The sequence below is a fragment of the Chrysemys picta genome, chromosome 5 (genome assembly GCF_011386835.1).
Source record: "Chrysemys picta bellii isolate R12L10 chromosome 5, ASM1138683v2, whole genome shotgun sequence".
In the NCBI taxonomy this organism is placed as follows: domain Eukaryota; kingdom Metazoa; phylum Chordata; order Testudines; family Emydidae; genus Chrysemys; species Chrysemys picta.
In genome coordinates this window covers 11,527,294-11,551,149 of record NC_088795.1, presented here as the reverse complement: position 1 = coordinate 11,551,149, position 23,856 = coordinate 11,527,294, and the positions used below count along the sequence as shown (strand labels likewise).

At 45.0% G+C, this 23,856-nt stretch overlaps 1 protein-coding gene across 10 annotated transcripts in view; it reads right to left on the bottom strand.

Moving 5' to 3' along the window:
- The window catches only part of CDKL2 (cyclin dependent kinase like 2), a 28,092-nt gene extending 9,557 nt beyond the window's left edge, over positions 1-18,535 (bottom strand). For 2 of the 10 annotated variants that reach the window (XR_010601690.1, XM_005283983.5), the window contains exons 1-9: positions 18,380-18,534; positions 17,154-17,302; positions 15,749-15,945; positions 10,949-11,143; positions 9,479-9,657; positions 8,434-8,546; positions 6,143-6,282; positions 4,400-4,488; positions 2,222-2,351 (exon numbers count right to left, since the gene is read on the bottom strand). Coding sequence is in view for 6 of the 10 variants with exons in the window: in XM_005283983.5 (XP_005284040.1) it covers positions 2,222-2,351; positions 4,400-4,488; positions 6,143-6,282; positions 8,434-8,546; positions 9,479-9,657; positions 10,949-11,143; positions 15,749-15,945; positions 17,154-17,220 (1,110 nt within the window). In the remaining 4 variants the exon portion in view is untranslated. Of the gene's footprint in view, positions 1-2,221; positions 2,352-4,399; positions 4,489-6,142; positions 6,283-8,433; positions 8,547-9,478; positions 9,658-10,948; positions 11,144-15,748; positions 15,946-17,153; positions 17,303-18,236 lie in introns of all 10 variants that reach the window. The other 8 variants (XR_010601692.1, XM_065597454.1, XR_010601689.1 and 5 more) reach the window with 7 other exon arrangements.
- Positions 18,536-23,856: the final 5,321 nt, after the last annotated feature.

Genomic DNA, 23,856 nt, shown 5'->3' with positions numbered 1-23,856 from the left:
CCACCTCTGAAAAGGAGGAGGAAAGATTCCTCTGGGGCTTAGCAAGGAAGCCAAAAGGAAATCCAACATTTCTGCACATAAAGAAATAATGCACAGGAGGCTTTACATGAGCTCTGGAATTCCTTATCCAAATGTACTTTAAAAGCATGCTTCACCCAGCACAGCACCTTCCTGCTCTCTGGATGGATGCTATTTCCAGTAAGTGAAAGCCAGTCCATTAGTCCATTAAGTTTGCTGGACATTCGCTGCCTGGCTAAGAGCAATGATCGGGCTACATAAAGTCTTTCCTTAGATGTCTGTTGCACCAGTTATATTTTTAAAAGCTTGAGCACTACATAGCTTTTTCTCATCTGACCTTGAAAGAGTCAGCTGCCATCTAATCTGTTCCCTTTTGAAGTCGCTTAACATGGAATACATAACAGAAGTGTTGCACTGCATGTTAATGAATCCAGGAAAATTCCTTTCCTAAACCAATTCTGCACTTGTCTCAAATAAAACGGGATTAATGTGTGTGCAGCTTTCAGTTATGAGACCTTTAAAGTACCAAAAAGGCAAAACATAAACTTAACCATTAACTGAAATAAAACGCAGCTGAGAAATGAAAGTCACTGCTCTTTTTTTAGCACATTCATTTTAAATCCTTTGGAATAAACACCACCTGAATTAAAACACATGTACTTTTACATTTTATCAGCAATCCACAGATGTGTTTCTCAACTAAAATAACCTAAATCAGACTTTATCCTAGCCACATTTTTTCCTCGTGAATAAAATGTTAATTTACAGGCCTTGGGATTGCCTCAGAGTTTATGAGCAATAGTATTTATAGACACCAAACTGCAGACTATAAAACATATAAAGGAGTTGGATAATGTACAATTATCAAATGGCATGAATTTTCTATAGCATTTGCACTTGGAATAATTTTGAAATTATACACAAGGATCTTTTTTCAAGATAAGTGGCAGATGTTCACCCAGACCACAATTTGGAGAGAATAATATAATGGGGGAAAAAGAATTATGTACAAACATTGATGCAGACTTTATAGAGAACCCATGCTCTGAAAATCACGTCCCTTAAAGGTGTCTCAGGTAGGACACCCAAGAACCGAGGCACCCAAAATCACCAGTCACTTGAAAATCTTGACTAAGGTCCTCCCCTGAGGCTGTCTTGTCACCAGTCTCCAGAGAATTACCCCTGCGAAATGATGCAGCACAGCTGATCTCAACAGCCACAGCAGATAGCCCAGAATGAAGCTGAGGGTTTTCCATATCACAGCCTGTATGCTATATGTGACCCAGCAACAGAATTGACAGGGAGCAGGTTTAATATACTGCCGAAGACTAACACTGCCCAGCTGGTGCACAACATTTTCTGCATCAACTATAGATTCAGACTGACCTACAAGGGTAGCCTTGTCTTGCATTCGGCCGTGATTAAATCAAGATATAAGAAATACAACTGGGGTAAGGGAAAATAACTGAAAATTTCAAAGGCTCTTTCATTTCACTGGTTTATTAAACTGGCCAGTTTTTCACCATTCAAAATTATTTTTTAAAACACATTTTTCACAGATTTTAAAAGCGTAATTTTTTGTTCTATTTTATAATTGAAATTTTCAAATGCACCTTAGTTGACCAATCAAATGTAGCGATGGAGAAAAATAAAACCAAACCTGGTAAGTGAATGCTAAAAAAACGATAAATGAAAAAAGTTGGTCAAAAAACTTGCAAAAGATTAACATTTTCAAGAAAAGCTGTAGTTTCACAAAACATTGTTTCTGATAATCGACCAGATTTATTGGAAAAAAATTTCAACAGCTCTTGGTCACAAAGGCGTATTTCCAAGAATTATGCTTGCCTTACCAGAAAGTGATGAAAGAAGGTGCTTTTGTAATAATGGAAAGTAAAAATACACCTCTACCCCGATATAACGCTGTCCTCGGGAGCCAAACAATTCTTACCGCATTATAGGTGAAACCGCGTTATATCGAACTTGCTTTGATCCGCCTGAGTGCGCAGCCCCGCCCCCACGGAGCACTGCTTTCCCGCGTTATATTCGAATTCGTGTTCTATCGGGTCGCGTTATATCGGGGTAGAGGTGTAGCTATACATTTCTCTATGTAATTACAGAAGTGGGGCGTATGCACACACACAGGTGGATTTTTTAAAAGATTACATGAATACTATTACGGAAAACAAAAACAAGATCTACTAACCTGGATATCAAGCATTTTTCTTTCTTCTCCTAAAGAATCGTCTTTGTCCTTTTTGCTAATTTTTGATTTTTTTGGCAAAGGATGGTCCCTGGCATCTTTCTGAATCTTTAACCTAAGCTCTTGAGCAAATCTATATTCCATATTAAAAACAAATAAAGCAACTTCCATTAGTACAAAATCTACACAACTTGGTGTTCACTCCAAGCCCAGTCAGATTACGTCTCTTTTGAATAAGAAGTCAAACAAACGATTATATTTTTTTTAAATGAGAAATTGGCCAAACTGGATTATCCATTAAAACGCCTCACAAGTGGCCTGAATATATACATCTAACAAAACATACACGGCAATTACGTCTGTGTTCCAGTTCAGTGACTCTCTCTGCTGCACGCAATGATTAATGATGTAATGTAAAATGTTGTCTGTGTCATTTATGGATATTAGTGAAACATTATTAAAGAGGACACTTGTGCTTGTACTCTGGGACAACAGATGGAATTACTAGGGATTCCGCTTATTCGCAATCTCTCCGTTCCAGCAAAAAGTTGCTGATATATCTGAAGGCTGCCAATAAGTGAACGGCAGGTTTGTGCGGCTGCAGCCAGCCCTGGGATGCGCCTTTCCTGGTCGCAGCCCCACACACTTGCCTGCAGCCAGGGCCTTTCTTCCAAAAATAGCTGTCAATAAGCAGCATGCCTTGTGCCAGTCTCTGAATCCTACTAACTTACAGTCAATGGGAAAGGTTTGGTTCCCAGAAAAATGTTGTTATGAACCGAAAGTTGTTAACATCAGGATTGCTATTAAGTAGCATCCACTGTACAATCAATGGGCCCGCTCTTGCTCTCACTGGAGCCAAGGGTGTTTTGCCATTGACTTTAATAGGAGCGGGATTAAATGCTTCTGTGAAACTGGTGGTACTCTCTCCTGGTATTTTAGAGAAGAGGTCACTTGGAAAAAAGAATGCACATAATTTCTGCATCAGAAATTAGGGAATATCCTTTGTGTCTCCCATTTTAGCACCTGCCTGCACAAGACTTCAAGCATATAAACTGGTGTCGATCCTTATCAGCGATCCTTATTCACATTAGTTTGCTACTTAGCAAGTAACACAAGACTCAATGTAACAAGCGTATATGGGCCTGAACCGAAACCCACTAAAACCAATGGGAGAACTCCATTGATTTTAATGGACGGTGGAATACGTTGTATATGCAACCACGTGGTGTTGATACTGTACTACTTAAATAGGCCACTCAGGATCTGACTTACTAGGATTACAGTATTTTGCCAGACTTAGATAAAGTTAAGTATAATTGTGTTTTATTATTTAATCATCTAGAACAGTGGTTCTCAAACTGTGGGTTGGGACCCCAAAGTGGGTCACGACCCTGTTTTAATGGGGTCGCCAGGGATGGCATTAGACTTGCTGGGGCCCAAGCCCAAGCACCATTGCATGCGGCCGATGCCCGAGCCCCACCGCCCTGGGCTGAAGCCGAAGATCAAGGTCAGGTTACAGGCCCCCCACGTGGAGCTGAAGCCCTTGGGTTTCGGTGTTGCCCCCTCCCCCTGCCTAGGATAGAGGGGCTCGGACTTTGGCCCCCCCGCCCAGGGTGGCCTGGCTCCAGTAGGCTCAGGCTTCAGTCCCCCTCCTAGGGACACGGAGTAATTTTTGTTGTCAGAAGGAGGTCGCAGGACAGTGAAGTTTGAGACCCCCCTGATCGAGAATTACTCAAATTTTGTTGAGAAAAACTGAACAAATCTGGCCAAATAATTCACACCCCTATTTCTAATACGTTTTCTGTGCATTTTATGGCAATAACTCGATGAATATTTTTATAGGCAATTCTCTAACTTTCCCTGGGCACACTAATTTTCTTTTTTCTGCTAAACACGCAACAAGTACTACACTCATGTAATGCTAACCACACTGAAGGCTGCTCTTTATCCGAAAGTGCAGTTCTACTCGGCAAAAGGACTAGGTAAAAATGGCACTGTTCAGGGCTCCATGTTTACTGTTTGGCATTTTCCATAGCAAATGTGCTCAGTGTACAAGTAAAGTCTTGTGCTTTTTTCTAACTGCCAGCCCTGCAAACTCAGCACGGAATCTCACACAGCTCAGTGGCGTTATTTCCTTCTCTCACACGGCCATTTTGACCAAGAAGCCAACAGACAACGTACCTTTCCGCAAATCCATCTTTGTTAAAGAAATCGCACTGCAGTAGTTCAGCACAGGATGGCCTTTTGTCTGGATCAATCTGCAAGCATTTCTAAAAGACCCAGGTCAATTTTGGTAGGCAACTGCAGTAGCATCAAATGCAAAATCTTTGCTATGTCTAAATAAAAGTCACTAAAGAGACAGTATAAAAACAAATAAACAGGGTCCAAAGTTATAGAAGAAAACATTGCTACAGTGTGATTAAGGGATGAAACTAGGGAGGACAAACTGGAGGAATTTAACAAAGTTTGCTTGCTGCATCTATTTTAGTCAATGACACTTGGAAACTCCATCCATATGGAATTCACTGACAGACATCAATCTGCTTTCTCCTCAATTGTAACCATCTCTCTCATTTTGATTATTTTAATGTTTTGGTTGGGATTTTACAGCATAGACAACGTTAAGCATTAGAAACCAAATAAGTTGTGTTCAAAGTGTTATTTTATTTGGCCAACACAATTATTGTATTACACACACACACAGTAGCAGCAGCAATGTTCAATACATATTTTCCCAAAACTAAAAATCTAAAGCAGCTAACGCAAAAATGAGGGTTTTCTAGAGGCTAATTGCCATTGTAACAGAGGCAGAAAATTCTGGGGAGGAAGATGAAGGGCAGACTCCTGTCTACTCCTTCCCACCATCAAATGACAGACTTACTTGCTCGCGTTCTTTACAAGGAAAGCTACCGACTTCAGGAGTTACAGGGAAGTGGCTCTCTGGCTTGTAGACTATGCATGCTGAATGCAGCTAGCTATAGGGAGAGAAAGTTGCTCTCCACGTGGCCACACAATATAAAAATCACATACCACAGAGAAGGGGTGTTTTAACTGCTCCTTGCTAGGATTTTGCATCTGTAACACACTGGTCAGCATGTGTTACCTGTCCCGCTCTGTGCCCAACCCACCGCTTAAGAGTCTGGCAGTCAGGGCCGCCCCTAGCCATTTTGGTGCCTATGGGGTCTCCAAATCACTAGCCAGACTAGACCTTACTTCCCACCACCACCACCCTCGCAGCTGCTCGTCGTGAGAGGGAACAAAGCATGTGGAGCAGGGACCACAGCTCTTGCTCCCTGTGCTCAGTGGCCATGGATCCAGGCAGGAAAGAGAGCAGCTCAGAGCCTCCTTCCCCACCCATCACCAACCCCACAAGTTGGGGGGGGCCTCAGCTCCATCCCCATTCAGCCAATGAGGTAGCAGGCAACAAGAGAGAGCCTATCCTCCCTCTGCCAGTGGCACAGCTACAGAACCTATCCGAAGTGCAGGGGACACAGGGCAGTGGAGAAAATAGATCTATGAAAAGTCTCTGGGGGGCAACTGTCCCCCTGGCAAATGATGCCCCTGAGTGCAGAAGCAATAAGTGGGGCGACACAAAGGGGGTCAGGACCCAGTTGACCAGGGTAAGGACAACAGCCAAAGGTGGAAGCAGAAAGCATAGACAAGGGGATGAGGACACACTAAATACTAGAAGCAGCAGCAGTGTTTTGTTTAAAGGAAGAGGGCTGCGCACCATGTTTTTTTCTACTGCCAACCGAGCTAATGGTTAATTAGATTGGGAACTGACAGAAAGCCAGAAACGCAGCCTCTCCCTTGCATTTTTGATTCCTCTTCCCCACAATCTAAATCACAGAACCTTAAGAGCAAAGGGAAGACGGACAGAAGGAGAAAACAGAAGACCAAGGCATTTCCAAACGAATTAATTACCTTGGCTAAATCCAACACTGCCGCAGAGAGCTTGGGATACCGTCTTTCAAGAGGTTCGGCCTCCTTGACCTCTGGCAACCTCACTCCAGCAAAGAGTGGATTTTTATAGAACAGCTCTTGATGGCGTGGAGTTAAGTTGCCTGGAATGGATAGGTTATATTGTTATGATATCACCAATGCATACAGAAAGCTTAGCACAGACTGTAGCCCTCTGTTTGATTGTAGATGTCAGTGCCAGTAAACATTACCACTGTCCTTACGCTAGCTAAAGCTCTCAGCGGTCTCACTGTGGTTCTTTATCCTATCAGACATTTTGGATCTAGAACCTCAAAGGCAGCCAATATGAAAAGGCTTTTCTTGGCTGAGAAAACTATCGCTCAACCTGGCCCAGACTAACCTTAGAGACTGAGACCCTTCAGTGATGCCTTTGCGGGGTCTCTCTTCCCTTTTATAAGCAAAATTAACGGTGGCTCCATTTTCAAGCTAAAAGAGACCCCCCCCTCCCTTTTACAGCATATGAAGGAATTAATGTTCTTAAAATGCTGCTGCGCCAGCACCCCAGTCATCACTTCTCACATGTCATGATTCATTTCGCTCTAGCCACTGCCTGTGATGCCGGGAGTTCCGCTATGGACCTTGGCAGGAATGGGCAGTTTAACTGGAGTGACCGTTACTGCTTCTAAGAACATAAGAACAGCCATGGTGGGTCAGACCAAAGGTCCATCTCGCCTTGCGTCCTGTCTTCTGACAGTGGCTGGTGCCAGATGCTTCAGAAGAAATGAAGAGAACAGGGCAATCATCAAGTGATTCATCTCCACCATCCAGTTCTGACTTCTGGCCGTTGGAAGCCTGGCTTAGGGACACCCAGAGCATGGGGTTGTGCCCCTGGCCACTTTGGCTAATAACCACTGATAGGCCTATCCTCCATGAACTCATCGAGTTGTTTTTGTTTTGTTTTTTACTCACCCAGTTATACTTTTGGCCTTCCAAACATCCCCTGGCAATGAGTTCCACAGGTTGACTGTGCGTTGTGTGAAGAACTACTTCCTTTTGTTTGTTTTAAACCTGTTGCCTATTAATCTCATTGGGTGACCCCTGGTTCATGTGTTATGTGAAGGGGTAAAGAACACTTCCCTATTCACTTTCTTGACACCACTCCTGATTTTACCCATATCCCCTCTTAGTCATCTCTTTTCTAAGGTGAACAGTCCCAGTCTTTTTAATCTCTCCTCATATGGAATCTGTGCCATGCCCTAAACATTTTTGTTGTCCTTCTCTCTACCTTTTCCAGTTCGAATACATATGTTTTGGAGATGGGGTGACCAGAACTCCATGCAGTACTCAAGGTGCAGGTGTGCCATGGATTTCTCTGAAAGAACCCAGCCAGTAGCATCAGGAGCGTGCTCCTCTGCCCCCCCTCTTGCAGGGGGCACGTCAGGGTTCCGCTCTCACCCTTCCTGTTCAGGGGGTACCGTGCGTAAGGCCACTAGGGAGTCCGCCTGGGGTGCCTGCAGCATTCTGACCGAGTTCTTCCTTTCGCCAGCTCCAACTTCTGGTCTTTTGGCTTCCGCAGCGTCTGGCCAAGGTCTGTGGCTCGGATGAGTGCACGCTAGCCGAGGCTCAGTCCGGATACAATAGAGGTGAGGACAGTGGGATGGGGGGGAAACGCAAGGAGACAGCAGATGCACTATCTGTCCCTTTAACTGAGGACACTTTGGCTACTGAAGTCTGCAGTCTAGGGGTGCCGTTAGGAACCTGGCAGCTTCTGGCTAGCCAGATGGCTGTGGTAGCCTAGAGAATTATTTTAAATATTCCCTTGGCAACGAAGCTGCTTCCTTTCCTATCAGATGCGGACATGGCCACATCTACGTGGCATAACCTTTGGCTGCTAATAACGTAAGACCAGCTTGCTTCTAACCAGTCACAGTCAGACACAGCAGAGGACAGATTGTGGTATTTTCAAATCTTACAGTGCTGTAATCATTAACAAAAAATATTCACGTTCCAGCCTAGGAGGCAAGAGGTGAAATGACAAAGCCCGAGAGGATATTTGTCCACTTGACAAAAAAACACCCTGTTTTGGCCCAATCATCCGTCTTTACCAACTCTCTTCCTCCCCCTCCCCCCGACTGAAACAGCATGAGGGCATGAAGGCAAGAATCAGGCGCTTTGGCAAGACTGTTTGCACAGCGTTTGCTTATACTACTCCCAGTGCCGCCCTTTTTTCATTGCCACGACGTACCATAAGCCTTTGCCAATTAAACACAGAAAAAAAGCTGACATGTTCTTACCCAGACATTTCATGATATGGTACAGCTGGTCAATGTCCGAGTCCCCAGGAAACAGGGGCTCTCCTGTAAGCATTTCCGTGACCAGACAGCCAATGGCCCACACATCCACTGCCCTGAAAAAAAAGCACCGAGCCTGAAACCAGCTCCGGCAAAACCATCTCAGGGTGGTTTCCTTCTTACATCTGAGCCCAAAGTTGCCGGTGTTCGTTGCCCAGAAGGTCACTGCAGGCTGCATGGCCTGACGCAGCACTGCCCAGGACAGCGCATGGTTTTGACATGTGGCAAGAGGACTGTTTTCAGTTTTAACCACGCATAAAAAAAGTGAAGAGCTGTTTAATCAAAACCTTTAGTTCACAAATGATGCCACCCACCCTCATGTAACACAACACACTGTAGTATTTTCCCCCTTATTAATGAGGCAGAAGCTGAGAAGCTCTTTCCTAAGGAGGGATTTGTTTTTAAGATTTATTTGCTGAAGGTGGATTTAAGGTTCTATAAAGAGATAATATGTACAGACATTTTTGTAAAGGGCCCAAACCAGGATTTCGCCCACTGAAGTCCATGGGAGTATTGACCAAGTCTACAGGATTGATCCTCAATGCAAAGAAATCCCATTAATTCCACACACCTCCCGTCAGGGCCCCGCACATATCTGTCCAAGTTCTGAGGAGCCTGCCACCCATCTAATTAGCATTCTCCTCCACTATACAACCTGCAGCCTTCAGAATCCACAATGCTGTTAGCATCTTTCTGTCTGAAGAGGATAGGAAGGATCTATCCATCCATCTCAGGAGTTTCCACTGCCTTCGCCCATCACCACAGTACCCAAGCAGCTTCCAGATTGGCAATAGGGAGGCCCCTAGGGGACTTTATTGAGTCTCTGGCTCTTCTATCTTTGTGTGTTCTAGATACTGTACTGGGGGGGGTGGAGGTTGTTTCGGAAGGGGAGTTGTTGTGTTGTTATAGTTATGGTGGGAAAGCCTTCTTATAATTTGTCTGCAAAGCAGGGAAAACCCTCGGCAATCTCTTCTGCCCATTTTCTTACTTGCCATACTTGGTATCGCCAACCAACAGTTCTGGAGCTCTGTACCATCGCGTTGCCACATAGTCAGTGTAAGCTTCACCAGGGGCTGCCAGAGTACGAGCGAATCCAAAATCACAGAGTTTTACAACTCCTGATTGGGAGACCAATATATTTTCCGGTTTAATGTCTCTGTGTATTATCTAACAAGAGAAGCAAAAAGTATAATTGAAGAATTCCCTGTTTCTCGATCACGAGAATTTACATTCTGTAGACCGACCCACCAAAAAATCTAGTGCCATTGTATGTATGTAAAAACTAAGCTTTAGCTTGCACAGTGGATACCAAAGCTGAGTCTTCAAAAGACATTCATGCATACACAATCCGTGCACAAAGCACGTGCCAAAACACACCCATTTTGCATACAAATTATCATTTTGTGCATGGGAGTGCGTCCTTTGCACATGAAGTTACCTAGCACCGATACTTTGCAGGCACAATTTATGTGCCTGATTTTGAAAATCTGCCCTTACAACTTTTATTCTTTAAATACATGGTCAAGAGTTGTGCTGTGACATCTCAATGCTTTGGGTTTATCATGCAGCTGAAAGTAAAGAATTTCTATGCACTAAAACAATATTGATTTCCCAAATATACAAGAAAATGCTTCTTCACACAATGTGAGATTAAACGGAGGAACTTATTGTCACAGGAAGTTGAATCCAACAATTTAACAAAATTTAAAAAAAGTGAATATTTAAAGAGACATCATGAATATCCAGACTCAAAATTAACAAGAACAACAACAACAAAAATTTAAGAGCTATTAAACCTCATACTTCAGGGCTTAAATAAATCTCTAACCATTGGAGACCAGGATGAGACCTATGTGAAGGACAGATTATCCCACATTTGCCTACTACAGAGTTCTTACATCTTCCTCTGGGTACGTCTTCACTTACCGGAGGGTCCGGCGGCAGGCAATCGATGTTCTGGGATCGATTTATCGCGTCTGGTGTTCTGGGATCGATTTATCGCGTCTGGTTAAGACGCGATAAATCGATCCCGGATCGATCCCGGAAGTGCTTGCCGTCGACGCCGGTACTCCAGCTCGCCGAGAGGAGTACGCGGCATCGACGGGGGAGCCTTCCTGCCGCGTCTGGACCCGCAGTAAGTTCAGACTAAGGTACTTCGAATTCAGCTACGTTATTAACGTAGCTGAATTTGCATACCTTAGTCCGAAGTGGGGACTTAGTGGGGACCAGGCCTCTGAAACAGTTGGTGCTGGCCACCATCAGAGACAGGCTAGAGGACTGGATGGACCTTGGGTCGGAGTCACTCTGGGACTATGAAATACTGTCACTATTAACATTTGCATACTTAACATATTTCTTTCTAGCTGAAGCTTTACTTAAAATAAGTACCTTAGCAGCTACTCATCCATTCAAGTTGTTGTTTTCTTAAATGCAAAGTTAACCTCATCAATCTACTTACATTGTGACTGTGACAAAATCCTATTCCTTTTATAATCTGAAATAAATATTTCCGAACTCTATTGTAATCTAGTCCATGTGGAAACAGCTCAAGGTCGTCGAGGAGTGTGTGATCCACAAATTCAAACACCAGATACCATCGTTTCTTCTTCTTACACACTTCCAGCAGGTTCACCAGATTTTCATGTCGAAGTTGCTGTTATATAACAATAAATACTTTAGGAGAACATATCAGCATTTACCAGCATAAGAGATCTAGAGCCCGAAAATTTAACTGCAATACACCTGGTATTCCAAACACCCTCTCGTCTCTGACATGACACTCATGCTGATTTATATTTAAAATTGGGTCCCGAGGGTCTCATAAGAACGGCCACACTGGGTCAATCCAATGGTCCATTTAGGCCAAAATCCTGTCTCTGACAGTGGCCAGTGCCAGATGCTTCTCCAGAGAAAATAACTTTAATTTCGTAAGTCAAAGAGGCACATTTCACCATAGTCAGAAAAAGCAACAGAGTAAATACACATCCATATTTAGTTTACAATAGAAAGCTGACACTGGGAATCTCATGATTGTATTCATAAAGGGAATTTTCAAAGCCCACCTCCGCTCTTTGGTAGATAGTTCACAGCAACTGGATTTAGATCTCTACAGTTCACGAGTCCTTGCCCTGTGAAGGTGACCAGTATTAAGTTGGGCCCCAATCCTGCAAAGACTTCAGTGAGTGCCTAAACAGAAGCATGCACTTAAACTAAAGGGGTTATTCGCAGTGTGTAAAGTTAACTATGGGCTTAAGCGTTTGGGTCAGGATATAACCCTAACAATAAAATCCTGCACAGACCTGTCCATGGGAAAGATTTCTGCCCCTGTAGTGGCAAACCAGAACCCCAAGAAGTCCTCTAGCATAGATGACAAGGGGGCTAGTTTTTACTAGAAAATTCAGTCACGTTAGATCACATCCTCAAGGCATTACAGTAAATAACATGCTGCCAAGCACGACTTTCCGCTCAGGGTAGACAGGGGCAGTCATATTTAACCTTAACTCGGCTGGCCAGGAACAAACCTTACCAGACCCACAGTATTACCCACGAACAGCTAACACAATGTTAAACACAGCCTGTTCCTGTCATGTCCAACATTGTCTTGGTTAGCCCGGCTGCTCAAAGTCATGTTCTAACACAATCTAGCAAATACAAGCCCCAGCTGTTCACAATCACCCATCCCTGCCAGTCCTACAGGAACAGAGTCTTCCAGGGATGCTACTGGTGTATTGTAGCAGCTCTGTTAGAGGAACCGCTGAAGGCAAGTACTTGTATCTGAAGGAGGGGCCTACACGGTTAAAATTCTTCACCTTTCTCTTCTCCACCTGTTGCAGGAAAGAGTAATGTGCTGCCAAAAATCATACAATTCTTCTCTTCCATTCCTTTTCCTATTCCCCTCTCCACTCGCCATTACAAAAATCTTGTCTATAATAATGCAACTTACAGAGCTGTGCCAATTCACCACCATACTCATGTGCTTGTAAGTGTTAACTCCATACCTTACCCTTTGGCTGCACGTGTTTTTAGACTGTAAACCCTCTGCAGCCAGGATACTTTCTTCTCTGCGGCTTTACGTGGCCTGGAACAATGGGGCTCCAATCCTGACTGGGGTCATTGGGCATTCCCATAATGTAAATATTTACAACAAATAATAATAGTGCTGCAATACCTTTAAACTAAACGTACAAATGGAGAGTTCAAACTTCAGCATTCTTCTCTAAAATTCTGTTAAACAGGTTTCATTAAACTATGTCTTATCTGGCACAGTCAGGTTAAAAAGTAACCTACCAAGAGAGGGAGGCACCTTTGAGATATTTTTTTTTAAATGATGGTTTAGAAAAAGGGTAAGTCAAAACTGCAAATGAAGCCATGGAGGTGTGTTTTCGACTCATTTTACCACCATAGTCTAACAAGAGAAAAGTCCAACTCAAGAGTGTTTTACATTTGTATTATTAGCTTATCTGTAGAGGCAACAAAACAAAACCCACACTGCAAAAAAGAGTTGTAATCCATGTTGCAGTTGGTAATATTTCTGAAAAGTACTCAAGAAATCATACAAGACATTTTCAAGGTATTGTATTTGGAAGCTACCATATGAACACCAACCCCAAAACTCACAGTATCTAAGGCCTTGTCTACACACAAGTCATACCGCTTCAATTATACCAGCATACTTAAAGTGGTACAATCCCTCTAGTGTGGATGCTGTTACACTAGTATAAACGGGCTTAGGGCTTGTCTGCACTACAGTCTTGGCTGAAATAGCTACGCGGGCAGAGCCCCCTAGCATAGACTCAGCGTAAACTGGCAGAAGTTCTTCTGCTGGCATATCTAGAGCACCTGTCCTAACGACATTAGCGAAGCTGACACAAGCACTCTTCTGTTGGCATAGTTGTGTCTACACTGAGGGGTTTGCCAGCATAGCTGTGTCTGCTGGAGGGAAGGAGATCCCCCCCCCCCCTCCTAGCCAGCATAGTTATGCTGACAAGACTTCGTAGTGCAGACGAGGCCTTAGGCTGGCACAGTTTATGCCTGTTGGGGAAGGGGAATACCCTAGACCAGTATTATGCACCTTCATACCATCTTAACTGTGCCAACACTAGGGGCTGTATCGTATATACTGTATCAATAAAAAACCACCATAGTGACACTAGTACAAAAACCATATGCAGGCTGAGACTAATAGTCCATCTGAACAGCACCACCCTGCAATCATGCAGAAAGTGACGTCTGACATTGTCACTTACCAAAACAACAGTGGAAGTTGTATATGCAAATGCAAGAATGCAGGAACATAAGCAGAATATCCTGTAATACTCCAGTCCTATTAGCTATTTTGCTGGGAAACAACTCCTTCTGGCTCTTTATGGATTAAAGGGGAGTGTACCGGATGGGCCCAGAAGGGGAAATCTCATTCGAGGACAGCTGAGGTTGTACTGAAGTGAGGCTGGGCTGAAGGGATGGAATGAGATTTAGGACTAGCTCATGACTATAGCCCACCCCGGAAGGTGCAGTAGGACCACACAGCAGCGGGAATTCTCTCCGACTTTGGAACTGTGCACTTGTTCCTTAGATGCCACGGTGACAAACCCGGCATTAGACAGACACAACAGGCATGGAATTCTAAAGCCCGGTCTACTAATAAAGAACTTGAACAACAAACTAAAAGAACCCAATCAAATAAAGATGAAATGCTGGGAATAGCACTGTTCACTCTTTATTCAGTATTTCACGTCACTTTAAATCTACTCATCGGTCTTGTAACTGGGTGAGCTGCTTTATTGAGTCAATACGCTGTTAAACAGGACAGATTTGTTGTAACTTATGGAGAGGAATTTATTTTTATTAGGTCTGCCATACACAGCAAAAATCAATCAATTCAGTTAAGCAGCATTTTACAGAAGAGGGAGTGGAATTAAGTCTATTATGCCTAGCCAAATGCTGGGTTACTTTTAATAACAAACTGAACACACGTTCCCTAAGATCAGATGCCTGCTAATTGACTGCTGGTTTTAGGTATAGTGTCACACACTTCTGTTGGGCTCCCGTACACCTCTTGCTGTCAGAAGTCCCTTTTTTAATTTTTCACAGGCAATGCTCCACTTCCAGTCATCTAACAATACTAATATGTTTCCAATTGACAGATGAAGAGAATATCTGCCAACAGTACACCTTTAATTGCAGTCAAGGGGGAATCAAGTTTGCAGCTTCATTTGCGTCTCATTTCCTTTCATCCTTCCCTCATGAACAGAGAGCACACAAACACATTCCTAACAAAGTCCGTGCCAGCCAACTAACTGAGAACAGCACTTAACCAAACAGAAAAGTAACTCCCAATTGATCTGGGCTAACTGCCAAATCAATCTACCATTGGTATTTTTAAAAACAACAGTAGCTGACCATACCTAGATTGTTTCATCTAGATTGTTGCTATATTCTAAATGTAAACATAAAATGACTTACCACGAGAAATTTAATTTTTTTCAAAAGTAATTCAAATTCTAAGATCACAAACATCCTGTAATTTCAATGCAGAGACAAGACACTACTCATTAAAGATCTCTCAATACATAGTTTAGCAAAGTTTAAAAAAAATATTCCCTAATACACAGTTACAAAGCTGTCCAAGATTATAGTAAAAAGCAACAGAGGGTCCTGTGGCACCTTTAAGACTAACAGAAGTATTGGGAGCATAAGCTTTCGTGGGTAAGAACCTCACTTCTTCAGATGCAAGATTATAGTGATATATAGTTATGAATGTTCTACACATAAACAGATGATAATGGATAATTACTTGCTTTACTGTAGTTTTTGCATTTTTGAATTGTCTAGGGCTGCGAAATGTGACAATTTGATTTAGGAAAGCATCCCCATTCAAGAAAATATTTAAGAGAACGTAGTTAACTGCTTTCCTGAATCAGGATCTAAGACCAGAATATACTTTTCTTCTTAACCCTAGCAGCTGAGGCTACTATATTACTGTAATACCTTCCCAAAAAATCTTCTGTACTGAAGTTTTCAGTAACACAACTTACCTAAATAGATGGTGTGCCTCTTCTATAAAGCTATCTTTCTTAGAAGAACGACAATCAAAATATGCATCAAAAACCACCATTTACTTCAAACTGTTTCAGCGTCTGTAAAACTTAAATTCCTAGACTAATCCTGGGACTTTCATATAGAAGTGTATTTACTATAAGTGACTGCCGCGCACACTGGGTAAAATGGACCCGGTGTCTGCATGTTACTTTGAACTCACCTTGAGTAGCTTGATTTCTCGCATGGCAATTTTTTTAACCATTTTATCATCCTCACTTTCCAAAAACTTCTTGATGGCGACTATTCTTCCACTGTCTTTATTTCTACACTTCATTACCATTCCGTAGCTTCCCTCTCCGACTAGCCCAAGGGTCTCATACTTTTCCATTTTAACTCCGAAACAGCTGTGTCTTTGTGCTGAAAGCCATAAACCAGGATAAGCATACACAACCACAAGGTCTACATTTCTGACAAATTCTCCACAGCTTTTACTACTATGAGTCTCCCCCGGCCCCCACCATCACACATACTTAATCATAACCTTCCCAAGTTGTACTCTGTGACCTCCCAAGAGTCCTTATGAGAGATAGTAGATAAAAAACAACATAGCAGGCTGAGTGTCTGTATTGTTTGAGATGTCTCAGCACATTTTTTTAATGGAAACAAAAAGGACAAGGTCAGAAGCCTAGACTGAAGTTAAAGTAGTAGCGAGACTTTTGGCAAAATATTATCTTTATGCAAAGCACAAATATTTCTGTTTGTGTATCTTTATGACAAAGTAACAGCTATGAATTTTACACACCTGTTTTAATAAAAAACATACATATGACTGATCAGAAAAGTAAATACAAAACTGCAGAGATTATAGAGTACTTTGCATTTAATAGCTTATTTTGAATGGCTGATTGAAGCCTGTACAGAAGAGGGTTGGAACTGACATTGTTCTAGGAAGATAAGCAATCACTCATGTTGTCTCAACCACAGAGAGGAGGAAACTCAGCTCATTTTTCACCTGATAATTTCATTTTGATCATTTCTAACTGGCACTACTTAACCCATGATCGAGCCGTCTCTTGAACATCAATAGGAATAATTCCATTTAGAACTTCTTTGCTGTTTCCACACATTTTATTCTGTTTAAATGAAGCCTTAAATAGGATGCTTTATGCAGTTATAACTCTCTTTGCACTTGGTTTCTCATAGACTTGTTAATGGGTCCAAGTGGAGATGTAAATATTTCAAAAATACCAATAAAAAATAAGAATCAATATATGGCCAAGAATGTATTACACAATCAAAAGTGGCCAATCCCAAACTCCAAAAGCTTAGATCATTTCTTACTGCTAGGTATGAGCCTGCTCTTACAGAGATCCATGAGACTTTTGCCCTTGACATTAATAAGACTAAGGATGGGCCCTACATCCCAATGCTATTTAACTGGTGAATGTTGCGTGCTGTGCTTTGGAAATGCAAAACACTCACTGAATCCTCAGTTACCCAAGGCAGGCAGGTCTTGTGTTCGAGATACGCGTGAGCCAGTCTCAAAGCAAGAGTGCCACAACACTTATGCCTCCCTCGCCCTCACACTACAGCCCCCTGACCAGGAAATACATAAAACCACCAACCTGCAGAAAGACTGAGAAGAACTAACACTGGCGAGGGGGAGCTGTGATACAGCCAAGCGCATTCCATCCACCGATGGGGCACCTGCCCATCACCGCAGCATCCAAGCCCTTCACAAGTAGCTCTGGGGGTGATTTGCTTTCACCTCTAGCTGGGGAAGGTTTGCAGCAATATTGAGGAGTTAATATCACAGTGACTGAATCTCCCCCCGCAACAGAGGATGTATGTGTATGTTCACTCCTTATCCAGGCACAAACCTCTCTGTATCCCCTTCCCCCATCCCTTTGTAGGGGGAGTCCAATATCACACCCCCTAACCTCCCCATCCACCTCCCCGCCGCCCCTCTGCAGGGGGGCGGGGAGGCACCAAATCAAACATAACACCCCTCCTGCATAGCATACACCTCTCCCCCATCTCTCTGCAGGGGGAGCCCCGGCCACATCCTGCAACTCCCACCCCCAGTGCAACACCTGCCCCCCCCAATGCAGGGGGCCCCCATTACACCCAACCCCCTGCCACACACCTGCCCCCCGCCCCAATGCAGGGGGGCCCCCATTACACCCAGCCCCCTGCCACACACCTGCCCCCCGCCCCAATGCAGGGGGCCCCCATTACACCCAGCCCCCTGCCACACACCTGCCCCCCGCCCCAATGCAGGGGGCCCCCATTGCACCCAACCCCCTGCCACACACCTGCCCCCCGCCCCAATGCAGGGGGGCCCCCATTACACCCAGCCCCCTGCCACACACCTGCCCCCCGCCCCAATGCAGGGGGCCCCCATTACACCCAGCCCCCTGCCACACACCTGCCCCCCGCCCCAATGCAGGGGGTCCCCATTGCACCCAACCCCCTGCCACACACCTGCCCCCCGCCCCAATGCAGGGGGCCCCCATTACACCCAGCCCCCTGCCACACACCTGCCCCCTGCCCCAATGCAGGGGGCCCCCATTACACCCAGCCCCCTGCCACACACCTGCCCCCCGCCCCAATGCAGGGGGTCCCCATTGCACCCAACCCCCTGCCACACACCTGCCCCCCGCCCCAATGCAGGGGGCCCCCATTACACCCAGCCCCCTGCCACACACCTGCCCCAATGCAGGGGGCGCCCCGCGCTGCCCACCCACTGGCTGCAGCGCGGGCAAGGAGTGGCTCGTGGGTTGGGCTCCCCAGGGCAGGCTTGCCGGGACCCCGCGCGGCGTGGGGAGCAGCCTCCCCCATTGTCACCCACCTGGCCTGAGCGCTTCTCCGCCAGCCGCGCGCGCGCGCGCTCACCCGGCGGAGCGGAGCGGCCGCGCGCCAGGCGCAAAGGCCGCGCGGGGACACCAGCCGCTACGGGAGCGGGCGCGCGCGCGGCCGCTGTCCGCGAGCCACCAGGGCACGCGAAGGCCCGGGCAGGCAGCGAGCGCGAGCGGCGGTAGCCAGGGGCAACGGCTCAGCTGTACACACACCGCCGCCAGGGCCGGGCAGAGGGCGGGGCCGCCCGGGGCCAGCCCCAGCAGCAGCAGCAGCGCGTGCGGGAGCCTGAGGGAGGCCCCGGAGCCGTGTGCGCGAGGCGCCGAGCCCCGGGCCGTGCAACCAGCGCGTGCCCCTGGCAGAGCCAAACGCACGCGCCGGAGGAGACAGCGCAGCATCTGCCCCCGCCGAGACCCCAGAGCACCAGTCACAGGAGGCGCCGCCGCCAGCCAGCGCGGCAGGGCAGCCTGGGCCTCGCCCCTAGTCCAGCACCGCCTAGGGGAGAGCAGAGCTGGCTTAACCCTGAGCATCTGCAAGGGAAATCGAGTCCCAGGCCCCTGCTCCGAGCTTCGCTCTGCACGGTCTTGGGGAAAACGAGCATTGAGCTCCCCCCATTGCCATCACGGGTACCAGTTTCTTTCTGATGCATTCACTCGCTATCTCAAATTACTGGCACCTTTTATAGCTGCACCCTGGAACAGTAGGGGGTTTTAATAAAGTTTCAACGGTTTTCTCTCTACCAGCGTTATAAGAAAGTCTGTTCATGCTTAGGTAGAGGCAATCGCTTATGCAAACGCATGCCAGTAACATCGTCCCTGAAAAAAGAACAGGAGTACTTGTGGCACCTTAGAGCCTCACACATTTATTTGAGCATAAGCTTTCATGGGCTACAGCCCACTTCTTGGGATGCATAGAATGGAACATATATTGAGGAGATATAGATACACACACACATACAGAGAGCATGAACAGGTGGGAGTTGTCTGACCAACTCTGAGAGGCCAATTAAGTAAGAAAAAACTTTTGAAGTGATAATCAAGATAGTCCAGTACAGACAGTTTGATAAGAAGTGTGAGAATATTTACATGGGGAGATGGATTCAATGTTTGGAATGGCTCACCCATTCCCAGTCTCTATTCAACCCTAAATTGATTATCAGAGAGGTAGCCCTCTTAGTCTGAATCTGCAAAAAGCAACAGAGGGTCCTGGGGCACCTTTAAGACTAACAGAAGTATTGGAGCATAAGCTTTCAGGGGTGCATGTCCACTTCATCAAGTCTTGCATCTGATGAAATGGACATGCACCCACAACAGCTTATGCTCCAATACTTCTGTTAGTCTTAAAGGTACCAGAGGGCCCTCTGTAGCCTAAATTGATTGTATCTAGTTTGCATATCAATTCAAGCTCAGCAGTTTCTCATTAACATGTAATGGTGATAATAGCTAAACAGAGTAGGGCAGTGAGAGTGGTGTGCCTTCCATAGCCTTGATTATACCCTCAACCACCTCAAACCTGCTAGTCTGTCCTCCTAGCTCCTTAAACCACATGCCTCACTTCTGGCCAGACCCCTCACCCCTTCTGCCTAATTGCATGTAGACAGATTTAAACCATCTAATTCAGCATGGTTAGAAACAGACTGGAAATACAGCACCTGAACAGCAGGTGTAGAAGGAACATGCTTTTTTGGATCACTTCAAGTCCAGTCCATGCCCTAGAGAACAGACTCTCAACTTGTGACCCTTGAGGGGGTTGCAAGGTTTTTACAGGGGGGGGGGTGGGTTGTGAGTTATCAGCCTCCACCCACAAACCCCGCTTTGCCTTCGGCATTTATAATAGTGTTAAATATTTTTTTTTAAAAAGGTTTTAAATGTATAAGGAGGAGAGGTTACCCTCATAGGTTTGCTGTGTGAAAGGAGTCACTAGTACAAAAGTTTGAGAACTATTGCCCTAGGGCATGAAAGCACCTGCAGCGTTGATGCTGTTGTCAGCATCTGTTTCACACCTTTTACATAAGCCTCATTTCTGAGGGGGCAAATGCCCAATTAACTGAGGACACAAGGCTCAGGGCCATGCTCTTTAATCGCACTTTACTTGTTGAAGAAAAGCTAGAAGGTAGACCAATGCTGCCCTTTGGGAATTATGAGAAGTATGAATTGCTATATGGAATTGTTAGCATCCTTTCATCGACCAGAGATGATGGGAATTGCAGCCTATGATGCACTGTCTCATGTGACTGAATAGGCCAAGCTGAGATTTGCATGATCTGTGGAAGTTATTGCAAATGGATGTAGCTTGGTCAGGGGGAGTGTCCCATTTTATCATTCATTAGACTTACTTCAGTGTAAAAGTGCCCAGGTCACCAACTATTATCAGTGGAAAAACAGTTGCCTTGGCCTATCGCCATAAGCCTGACAGAGACTTGAGGCCTAGCCGACCAGAGCGAGGGAGCAAAGACTGAAACTAGAGTTACTAGCAGCTAAGTAAACCCTACCACAAGATAGTGTGCAGCATTTTATTCTCAGGACACAAGGCTTGGGAAAGGTGTGTCACGTGAAATAAAATCACCGGCCTTGAGCAAGGGACCCTGTTTTTGCACATAGAACTTACACGAATGCCGTAAGATACAGCAGGGTCAGTCAAAACAGTTACTATGACATGGAAAACTTTAAAAGTATGAAGCCATGGAGAAGAAACTCTCTGGTTAACAGATTTTGCTGATAGCCTCAAATGACCAAAACACAAGCTTTACATCAGGGCATCTGCGCGTCAATTGCTAGTCTACAACAGGGTGAAGGAAGGTTGACTGCAGAAGTTAGGTCAAGTTTGCAACAGGGTACCTGGGGCTTTGGTTGTGCATTACAGCCTTTTTAGGACAGTGAAACATTAACTTCAGTCTAGGCACACACTCAAATTCCTTGGTTGTTTTATTGCTTGCCTACAGCATGGGGGCTGTAATCACTGCACTCCGCTACAGCAGGTGGCCATCAGCCAAGCCACGGTTAGAGGTACAGTATTTAGTCCTTCCATCCTTTCCCTATTTCCTCAGCATTGCTCTCCCGCAACACTACACAGAGAACTTTGCCCTTCCTTATTTTATTGCATACAAATGCTGAAGCGATTTCCAGCCATAGGGATAGCCTTTGATAACCTAGTTACCGCAAGGTCTTGGAACCACCCTGGTACCAACAGAGCAATATTAGCTTTTCAGTTGGAAAAGATTGTAAGAGTGCTTCAAAAAAAGTTACAGTAGATCACTATGCATCTGGCCTCCAAGCACGCTTGCTCACACATGCAACAGTCTATTACTGTCCACCTCACCGACAAAATGGAACATAGGGAGATAGCTGAAGTTACATTAAGGGGCATCACCTACTACTCATTGATTTAAAGGGAAACCAGCAACCAGCCTCGTATCCCACTACAGATCAACATGGGAATAAAACAAGTTACATGATAAATTCCATTTCAGCAGGAAGTGAGGCCAGAGGTCCCCGGGATCCAGAAACTGTAGGTTTTGAAAGTGCGGCCTGCTGGATGGAAATACAGGTCATTTGCCAGAGGAAAAGGTGAACAAGAGATTGGCATGATAGAGGATGGCAAAGGGCAAGGAAGAGCCAAGCTAAGAAGAGGCCAGTTGATATGTGGAGGCAACAGCGGCAAGAGGCATGGTGTTCTGGACTGTGACCAAAACTTCGTATCAATCAGCACGTACAGACTGTGGCATGTTCTAACGTATATCCAAACAAGTAGGCTAACTGGGCAAGCAGGGCTTACCCCAGTCTAGAGGCAGTTGGACAAAGCAGGGAGAAGTCTGATACAAGTGCCTCCAATGCTACTGCAGGCAAATGGAATGGTCAATCCTGCTCTCACGTGGATACTTCCCTTAGCACTGGGCCCTCCTTACCATAGTGACATTTTGCAAGACCTTCCTTGTTCTCTGAAGCAGTGTTTCAGTGAGCAGTACTGGCTCATTGAGATGAATCCAGGCCTGCCCCTCCACCACCTCGGTCCTTGAGCAACATGAACCTCTCTGTATCAGAACAGCAAATAGAAGAAAAAGCTCCCCCATCCAAGCTGTGCTGGACTTGGTTGGGCACCAAGAGAATACTGACATTGCTAAACAGATACTCAGAACCACTTACATAGTTTGGGGCAGCAATGCTGGATTTCCCCCAAGGTTGTTAGCTGCAGCAGACATGATAGCATGAAAGAAGCACTCACCTATCAAGAGAAGGCACACAAACAAAACGTGGTTGTCAAGAAGGATGGATACAGAAACAGTCTGTGGGAAAACAGCTCTGCTGTGTGAATGAGTGGAACAATGTTAGTGAAACACTTACTTGTCATCAGTTCAGTACAATCAAATGTGTTTGCAATAAACATACAGGGAGTTTGAGTACCTTAAAGGCGGAGCTGTTAATTCACAGGCAGATATTAGAAACATGGCATAAAGAAACCTGAATGGAGGGAAAACTGGCAACTGTCTCAGCCAGGAGAGGCAATCAGGACTCACTTCAGAGCGCAGACCATTAAACCAGTCTACAAAACAACAACAACCCAATGCAAAAAAAAAAAAAAAAAAAAAAAAGCCAACCAGATCACACATAGGGACTTGGGCACAGGCCACATCTGGAAGGGGTCAGAAAAATCAAGACGCCTTAGATGAAATAAGGTGGGTCAACTTGAAGTCACATTAGCCAAATTCCTTCCCAGTACTGCCGATTGGTTTTAGGTGTGTTCACACACTGAAATAGTAGCTAAAGGAGACTGACTACTCACAGCCCAGTCTACATTGATGCGAAAATGCAGAATTTGTAACCATAGTAGAGGAAGAGAAACACACCAGATTCTTGCAGTTTGCCTGTAGAGCAAAGACATTAACACTTGAAAAAACATTTTCCTCTAGCAAATAGTTCAAAGGCTTGTAAGTAAATGTGTGCAATGAAGTAGCTGAAGTGTTCTGCTGAAAGCCTCAGCACATACTGTAATCTTTCGTCTCCTTGATCCAACTTCATTTTTTTAAATTATCCTCCCCTCAGGACGATCACTCATTGTAACCACTCAATAAAAACAGTTAACCACAGAAATGTAGAGCTGCAACACGGATCACAAGAGGTCACTAGTCCAATCCCCTGCACAGAGGCAGGACCAAGTAAACCAAGTCCATCTCTGAAAGTTGTTTGTCTAACCTGTTCTGAAAAAAACAGCCACAACCTCCATTGGAAGCCTATTCCACTACTTAACTATAGTTGGGAAGTTTTTCCTAGTATCCAACAAATCTCCCCTTCTGCAAGTTAATTATATTTGTTCTTGTCCTAACTTCAGTGGCCCTGGAGCATAATTGATCACCATCCTCTTTATAACAGTCCTTATCATATTTGAAGACTGCTACCAAGTCCCCTCCCACTCCCTCTTTCCTCAAGACTAAACATGCCCAGTCTTTTTAACCCTTCCCTAAGGGCAGGTTTTCTA